At 36.8% G+C, this 9,614-nt stretch overlaps 1 protein-coding gene across 1 annotated transcript in view; it reads left to right on the forward strand.

Annotated features, from left to right (window-relative positions):
• Positions 1–9,614, forward strand: part of RB1 (RB transcriptional corepressor 1) — a 175,399-nt gene that overhangs the window by 159,375 nt on the left and 6,410 nt on the right. Inside the window, exons 24-27 of the mRNA XM_027771835.1 lie at positions 1,585–1,689; positions 3,148–3,261; positions 3,352–3,515; positions 5,926–5,956. Of these exons, the coding sequence (XP_027627636.1) occupies positions 1,585–1,689; positions 3,148–3,261; positions 3,352–3,515; positions 5,926–5,956 (414 nt within the window). The remainder of the gene's footprint in view (positions 1–1,584; positions 1,690–3,147; positions 3,262–3,351; positions 3,516–5,925; positions 5,957–9,614) is intronic.

A 9,614-nucleotide genomic window follows, 5' to 3' on the forward strand; every position in this document is an offset into this window, starting at 1 on the left:
GATCAATTTCAGCTAATTTTTGTATATCATGTGAGGTAGAGTTCAATTTCATTCTTTTTTTTCTATTTTATTTTATAATTTCTTATTTGCATTTAATTGTTGTACATCTCTATGAGGTATAATATGGATTTTCAAGACATGCATGTAGTGCATTACAGTCAAACCAAGAAAGCTGTGTTCACAGTTCCTTTATTTTGTGTGTGTGTAATTAGTTACTCCACCACCATTTCTTGAAAAGTCTTCCTCCACTGACAATTGTCAAAAAAACATATAGGTGTCTAAATATTTATTTCTGAACTCACCATTCTATTCCATTGATCTGTATAGCTATTTTTATTTTGATTACCATAGCCAATAGACTACAAATAAATTAAGAAAGTAGGTGTTTTAAAGTTCCAGGAACTCATTTGTAAATCTTGTTTGTGCATTTAAAATATTTTTATGAAATGCAATAGTCATACAGAAAAATCCATGTATCATAAGGATAGATCCTAATGAAAATTTATGAGAGGAACTCACCTGTGTAGCCAGCATCCAGATCAGGAAACAGAACATTATCAACAGTACAGAACATTTGTTCTTGCCTCCTCTTGTCACTTCATCCTCCACCACCACACCACAAGTGTGTTCTGTATTAATTTACCCAATAGTTTGAAACATTTTTTTACACCAGACTGTTTTTTTTTTTATTTTTCCAGTGCCTATTATAAAATTAATTGATTTAGGTTTCAATTTTTCTCTTCTGGAGACAATTTAAGGAACAGAAGCCAAAGCTGGGTAATTTATTTGTTAATTTGCTCAGTCCTGAATAACTGAGAATTGGTTATTTGCATTTAGTTCTTTTTTTTTTTAATTGCCATGGGTGCTTGTGCACTAGAGGAGAGACAGAAAGGGGGATAAAGGGACCAGAAGTTGGTGTAATGGCTATGTCGCTGGACTCCCATATAGTCGACCATGGCTCAAGTCTGGACCCGGTGGCTTAAACTCACGCTGGGTATGTGTGCGTGCCCAAGATCCTGAGAAGAGAATGGAGGAGAAGGAATTGTGGCATGGCCATCCTCCCGGGGGGGTGATTTCTTGCTTTTTGTCTCTTCGTCCTTCTGGCAAGCGCACGCACCCTATAGCAATACATACATACATACATACATACATACATACATACATACATACATACGTACATACCTCTCCAAAGAAAGGGGGATAGCGTAAGCACCTTCTAATAGGGTGTGGTTGTGGTACACCCCTTCTCCTCCATTTCTCCTTCCCATTGGGATCTGGGCACACACATGCCCAGCATGTTTTTCAAGCTGCTGGGGCAGAGACTCAAACCATAGTTGGACCTGGATTAGCCAGCCACAGACCACAGGGATGGCCCTTCTTTTTATTCTTCAAATACAATTTGGGTTAACACTTTACACAGTATTTCAAACTGAGCTCAGGATGAGGAAAAAAAAAAACTGTAGAGATTAATTATTTATTAATTAATTATTTTCCCTTTTTGAGGATAAAAGAGCAATAACACAGTACTTTCAGAAACATAACCATGGGATAAAATTCTATTTTCATATTACATATACTTCCTAGATTATGATGTGTTCCATGTACGGCATATGCAAAGTGAAGAATATAGACCTAAAATTCAAAATCATTGTAACGGCTTACAAGGATCTTCCTCATGCTGTTCAGGAGGTAGGTGATCTTTCATGGTAACTTTTTTTTTCCTTTGCTTTAAATAAATCCATGTCCATAATATAGATAATTTCAGTCATTAATTAGATCATATATTCTGACCTTATATATTGGGTTGTCAGGAAAGTCATGACGCATTTTTGCATAGAAAAACAGAAAAATACTTCATGATTTTCCCAACAACTTAATAAATTCACAAATCGAATTTTTACTCTTACAGTATTGGTTAATTATTTGTAACTAGAATGGAATTGGAAAATTAAAGCAGATGATGAAATTATCCAAATTCATAGTTTTTTTTTATAAAGTTAGTAAGTAATGTTGCAACCTTACAATAAGCAGGATATGTGTGATAAACTTAACATGTATAAGAGGACATCAGATGCTTCTTTAAGTTATTTTTGTTGCCTTATGGAAAAAATCCAATTTAAATGCAACCTTGTAAAGAAATGTTACAATTTTCAGTGTAAACATATTTTGTGTTTCTATTTTACTTTCCCTTTAGAGAAACAGTAGTAATAAAATATACTTGGTGTGACCCAGACTTCCTGCTCTTCTGTGGGAGGTGGCTCATGAGTTATATTTCCAGTTATCATTAGAATTCTCAAAAGTAATACAAAACCGGGAACCAGCAGTTAGCGTAATGGCTATGTCGCTGGATTCCCACATAGTCAACCGCGGTTCGTGTCCCGGACCCGGTGGCTTAAAAAACTCACGCCGGGCGCGTGTGCGTGCGTGCCCAAGATCCGGAGAGGAGAATGGAGGAGAAGGGATTGTGGCGTGACCATCCCCCATGGGGGGGTGATTTCTCGCTTTCTGTCTCTATGTGTCTCTCTGTCTGTCTGGCGAGCACACGCACCCTACAGTGAAAATCTCTCAAAAAAAAAAAAAAAAGTAATACAAAACCAAGATATTTTTTATTTTTATGTTTGAAGTTATTTTCTGCATAATTTTAACCCATGAATATCAGAGGCATCCTATAAAATCCCTGTGCTTCTGCCAAACTGGAATTTGAGTAAAATCTATCAAAAAAAATAATGTAATGCTTTTCTAAGTGTTTACCTCTAATGGAATAATACACACTTTTTGAGCCCTTATAAATCAAGGCAGTGTGAGTAGATATAGGCCAAAGAACATAGTTTAAATATGTATAGATAATATTGTTAGCTCTTGCTCAGCTTGGGCCCTTGCATTTCCATTTACCAACCTGCCCACTCCTCTCTTTCTCATGGGAAGTATTCCATCTGCTGCTGCCACACTGCTTTTTTGATTCATTCTGTCGCATTTTGCTTCTGATAGAACTACTGTCATCCAAACCCAAAAAGGTTTCTTCAAGTTATTTTTTTCCTGTATAGTATGTGTTTCTTACAAGTGAAAGTATTGCAAATTATTAGAAAAGATAATCTGAAGAATTTCTAGATTCACTTAACAAGTGTTTTTACTGTTATTCTTCCTCAGACATTCAAACGAGTTCTGATCAGAGAAGAGGAATATGATTCTATTATAGTATTCTATAACTCGGTCTTCATGCAGAGACTTAAAACAAATATTTTGCAGTATGCTTCTACCAGGGTATGTTGAAAGTATCCTTGGATTGTGAATATTTAATTAATAAAATAATGGGTCTAAAACATTAAATAATCTTTTTTGTTTTTGCTTTAGCCCCCTACCTTGTCACCAATACCTCACATTCCTCGAAGCCCTTACAAGTTTTCTAGCTCACCCTTACGGATTCCTGGGGGAAATATCTATATATCGCCCCTGAAGAGCCCATATAAAATTTCAGAAGGTTTGCCAACGCCAACAAAAATGACTCCAAGATCAAGGTTTGTGTTTTCTCTTTAGGGAAGTACTAAAGAATAATAGGGAATTTTTAAAATCTAATCATAAGATATCAATAGCTTTCTTTGTTTGAAATGAGTTGGACTCCTTGTTCTCTAGTTTGATTATTTATTAAATGATATGATAAGAATTTGGGGAGAAAGAAAAATCTGTTTACTTGGATAATTTCATAAAGTAAGTCATCGACTTTCCTGGCTGCTGGGATTTCTTCTTTTATAGTCAGTCTGAGAACCAGTTTGGTTTTATATATATATATATATATTTTTTTTTAAAGAATTATTTATTTATTTAATTCTATTTATTATTATTATTTTTTAATTTGACCAGAATGAGAGAGAGTGTGTGAGAAAGGGAAAGGGCAAAAACAAGCCTCCAGGTCCGGGACTCAAACCATAGTCGGCCTTGTGGGAATCCAGCTTCTTTAACCACCATGCCACCTGCTGGCCCTCGTTATTTGTTTTAAAACATGTTCATATTTTGTAAGAAGGCAGTCTGCTAAACAAAGTAGATTACATTAGGTTAAGAATTTTTATTCTGGGGTTGGCCTCATTTAGTGATTACTGGAGCTGTGTCCCACAAGGCCAACTGCAGTTTGTATCCTGGCCGTAGTAGCTTGGAACACATGCCAGGCAAGTGTGCATGGGTGCCCATAATCTCGAGACTGAGGAATGGAGAAATGAAGGAGAAGGGATTGTGGCGTGACCACACCCCATTGGGGGGTACTTTCTCCCACTCTTGCTCTCTTTGTCTCTATGATGAGCACACACTGCATCTGGCATTTTTAAAAATTTTTATTCTGTAGTTTATTGGATGTCCTGTATACATTTCATGGGCCTTGTTCATTTTGCATTTATTAAAATGAAGATGGCTAATTAAATGTAGATGACTGTTAATTAAGTCTTTAGAGGTTCATCCCTAATTCTACCCATGGTCTCTTATATTACCATGGGCAGGGCTCTGTCTTTCTGTTCTTCAGAAGGCTGCTGTGGATCAGGTAAATGATGAGTGAGAAGATGTTTTAAATTCTCAGATGAAAGGTTCTGTGCAACTTTAAATGATTATACTATCTTCTGCATCCAACCATAAGTGCTTTCTGGCTTTGAAGTGCTTCAATTGACTAATTATGTGTTATCATGGGTTATTTGAAACTGACTTCATTTGCATAAAGTAGGAGGCTGATTAGCGAGTATAGTTAATGTAGTCATCTCAGAAATTGTCAGTCCATCTAGTTGTATCTAATGGGCAAATAAGAAGGGACTATATTAGCCTTTTAGAAAATATTTGTGCAATGTTTTTAATTATGTAAGTAATACATAAGCATGATAAAAATCTCAAAGTCTACAGAAAAATATAAAATAAAAAACTATTGACAATCTGATACAAACTCACACACACACCTGTGCCGTCTTTTATTTATTTGGTGTTCCTGTGGTTGGCTATCTATACACTGATAGCTACAATTTACGTTATAAACTGCTAAGACACCACACCATGTCTAAGTCACTGTACACAGCCCCACATTACCACATGAAAAGTATACTTAGGCATTTTTTTATGATGATAATTAATCTATATTACGGTGATAATGATGACTGTTGGTTGATCTTACTGAAAACAATTCTGTATTGATGTTCTTTGGCATAAAAGTCACACTCTGAAAATCCTCACAGATAAATCATTAATAAGGCATTAAAGAGAGCATCTTAACACTCTACTAATCCTGTATATTTTGGTTTTATGGTTAATCAAATATTGTAGATGGAATGATGTCCACTTATCAAAGAATTGGAGGACAATAAATGTATATATCTACTAGTGCATATTTTCAAATCTTTGTTGATTTATGTCAAGTTAATGCCGTTATTCAGCTCTGTAATCAAAAATAGAAATTATATGATTCAAATAAAGGCAAACCAATAGAAATCTCTGTTTCTAGGATATGTGATAAATAGCTTTTACTACATATTATTATAGATCCTAATTGGAGTTCTTATTATTACATAATAAGAATTATTCTGGGGAACTGTTAAGTTTTTGCCAAGTGTAATTTGAATTTTAAATGTGAAAGAACTTTGATAATTTTCCTATTGATGTATGAAGAACCAAATAGAAGTAAACTTAATATTTCTATTACTGTCTTTAAATGTGGACAGTGGTAGCCCATGCTCTCACAGGCTTGTAGCTTATAATTTAAAAATCTCAGACCACTGAGCTTATGAGCAGACTAGTACTGTTGGGATAAGCCCCTAATGAATGTAGTTTGTCAGTGTTTCTAGGGTAGAGGAAACATTTGACTTGGTATTCCTGATAGTTCAGAATGATGTTTCTATGTTCCTCTCTGCACAGTTGTACATAATTTTCATTACTAATTTGTATTTGATCTTAATTTGACAGAATCTTAGTCTCAATTGGTGAATCATTTGGGGTGAGTATTTTCTTTCTATGAGATATAGTAGCATACACTGTAACTGTAACAAATATTAAGGATTTATATAATTTGGGACCAGCAGATGGCACAATGGCTATGTCTCTGGACTCCCATGTAGTTGGCCACAGTTCGAGTCGCCGACCTGGTGGCTTAAACTCACGCTGGGCACATGTGTGTGCATGTCCAAAATCCTGAGAGGAGAATGGAGGAGAAGGGATTGCGGCATGGCCATCTCCCTGGGGTTTGACTTCTCGCTTTCTGTATCTCTGTCTCTCTCTGTCTTTCTGGTGAGCGCATGCACCCTATAGCAAAAACCTATCAAAAAATATTTATACAATTTGAATTTAAAAGGGTACTTCAAAAAGTTATGGGGGGGGGACAGCAGGTGGCATGGTAGTTAAAGGGCACTGGATTCCCACACGGCCAATCATGGTTCAAGTCCTGGATCTGGCGGCTTCCTTTCTCTCTCTTTCTAGTTAAATTAAAATAATAATACTAATTATAATAACAAATTAAATTAAATAAATAATTCTTAAAAAAAAAAAGTCATGGAATGGGTTATTGTGTGGTATGGTGGTTAAGGTGTTGGACTCCCACATGGCCAATTGCAGTTTGAGTCCCAGACCTGATGGCTTGAAAATCACACCGGCACTTTGTATGTGTATGCCCAGACTCTCAGGAGGAAAATGAAGGAGAAGGAATTGTGGTGTGGCCATTCTCCAGGGGGGAGTGATTTCTCACTTTCCCTCTCACTGTCTCTGTTTCTCCAGCAAGTGTACATGCCCTATGGCAAGAACCTAAAATCAGTCATGGACAATGGAATAGTTTATTTTAATGAACTCATGCAAAAAATTTTTTCATAATATAGGTAGGTGTTCCATGAAATTTTTAAAGACTTGTTATATAAATGTTGTCATTCAAATACCTCATATAGTCATACTGTATAGAATTTAGGAAATTGTGTGTGTGTGTGTGTGTATACATACACATGTATCTCAGATTTATTTTTAAATCAGATTTAATTTCAAATCATAGTCATAATTAGTGAACTTCAAAATTAATTTATAAATATTCCTTTGAGACTATAAAATACATTTATACATGTACTTGTGTATATATGTGTATATACATATATATATATATACATATATATGAACTGTTTTTTTTAAGTTAATTCATTTCTTTCTTCTATGAGCTCAAGTGAGAGAGAGAGAAAGCACCCCTAACAATCTTGATGCCATGATCCACCCCCAGCCTTCAACCTGCCCCAGATCACGGGCAAGTATGTGCTTGGTATACTCAGGCAAGCCTCTGGACTTGAACAGGGAACTTTCCCATGTGTGATTGCCTATCAGTGTCACATTTTACCATTGCACCACCACCTGGCCCCATGAGCTGTTCTAAATTCACACATCTGACACCATATGTGGGATTTTTATTCTCCATTTCTCTAAACATGACTAATGTCCTGCAATTCAGTTCAATTCTGACACTTAATTACTTGGTGTTACCATAGAGGCCACAGGTTAAAGGGCTCATTCCCACAACAGTACCCTCACTTCAGAGGTCAGTCACAAACATTGATCTCCAGGTAACTTTACTTGGCTGTAAAGTCAGGGGGTTCCCACAATACCTTCCACATTCAGGTTTGATCATTTGCTAGAATGACTCAGAAAACTCTGGAAGATACTTTACTACTATTATCAGTTTATCATAAAATATACAAATGAACAACCAGATGAAAAAGTTCATAGGATCAGGTCTAGACGGGTAACGAGCATAGGAATGACCCTGTGGAGTTGAAGTATACCACACTCCCAACACTTGGACGTGTTCACCAACTATGAAGGTGCTCCAGCTCTGTCATGCAGGGATTTTTTGTGGGGGTCTTACTACATACCATACTTGATTAATTCAATTCTAGCCCCTGTCTCCAGGTTAGGAGGTGGAACCGAAAATACCATACCTGTAATTAAGTCTTGATCTTTTTGGTAATTGACTGCCAACCTGAAGCTGTCTAGGAGCCCATCAAGTATCATCTCATTAGGACAAAAGGTCCTATCACCCTTATCAGTCAAGAAATTCCACAGGTTTTAGTAGCTCTGCTAGAAACCAGGGACAAAGACCAAATGTCTTCTGTGATACGCCACATGTATGCGTATCATCTTCCAGAAATGTTTATAAAACAGTTTTGAACTTCACTAATTAGGAGTATGATTTGACATGAAATACTCCAAAATGAAAGCGCCCTATCCAAATGTCACTAGCCTGTCCCTACATGCTGGTCTTCTTTTGTACATATGCTTGTTTTCCCTCCCAGACTTCTCAGGCTTAAAGGATATTCTTTCTCTGGTACATTGATTAGGACCTGGTTACCTGAGACCCTGTCTCAGTAAAAGTAACAGGGCTTATCCAGTGGTCTTTGTTCTAGGAAATCAAAGGGGAGACTTATCCTTGAAACAGTTGTTCCAGGTGAGAACCCACTACTCCAGTGGGCCTACCATAGTATTGCTAATTCTGCAGTCTCGTGTTGGCATGCATTACTATTAATATGTTGCACCCCTTCCACCACTCCAGAGAGCTTGTGGTCTTATAGGAGTATTATTTACTCCCACATAAAAAAATTCTTCCCAAATGCGTGGACTTAAACATTACTGTGGCTGGCAGGTGGTGTGGTGACTAAAGGCACTGGATTCCCACCTGGCCAACCACAGTTTGAGTCCCGGACCTGGTGGCTTGCTTTCTTGATTTCCCTTTCTCTCTTTCGCTCTGTCGCTCTCTAGTCAAATTAAAAAATAGTAGTAGCAAATGGAAATAAATAAATAATTCTTTAAAAAAACAAACTAACAAAATTATTTCACTTTCTGTGGGTCTGTAATGTAGGCATGACTTAGCTAGGTTCAGGGTTTCTTGCAAGGCTGTCATAGATGTCAGCTAAGGCTGCAGTTACCTCAAGGCTTGACTGAGGAGCACCCACTGGGAAACTCACTCATATGGCTATTGGCTGACTGCTGCCGGCACAAATCATCAGTTCCTTGCCACTCGGGCCCTCCATAGTGCTCCTGGTTCCTCACAACATGGCAGCTTGCTTCCCCCAGAGCAGGGATCCAAGAGAGAAGGAAATAAAGGGCAAGATGAAGTATAGTTATAATCTAATGTTGGAAATGACCTCCCATCAATTTTGCTGTATTATTTTAGTTAGAACAAAGACCACACTGGGTCCAACCCATTCTCAGCCCCTCCACAGAGGGTGAATACCAGGAGGAAGAGATCCCTAGGAGCCATTATGTACCCCATGGCCTCAAGTAATATAACTAGAGAGAAGCAGAAGTCTGTATAAGTGACTCTATTTTAAAATGTATGTTATAAATAGTGCTGTGACAGTTAATTCAATATGAGCTATAGCCGTCAAGCTTCACAGAGGCAGGTACCGTATAAGTAGGGTTCAAGCTGGATACGTAGGTATACAATAAGTGATCTTCAAATGTTTTCATTCACTATAAATAATTATTGAGGAAAATATACACTGCTTACTAAAAATATTATTATTTTGTGGAGACACAGCATTTATTTCTTTGTCATAATATGTATACGTGTGTGTGTGTGTATATATATATATGTACATGCATATATATATATATATATACATATATAT

This window comes from Tupaia chinensis, unplaced genomic scaffold (assembly GCF_000334495.1).
Source record: "Tupaia chinensis unplaced genomic scaffold, TupChi_1.0 Scaffold000037_17, whole genome shotgun sequence".
Taxonomy (NCBI): domain Eukaryota; kingdom Metazoa; phylum Chordata; class Mammalia; order Scandentia; family Tupaiidae; genus Tupaia; species Tupaia belangeri.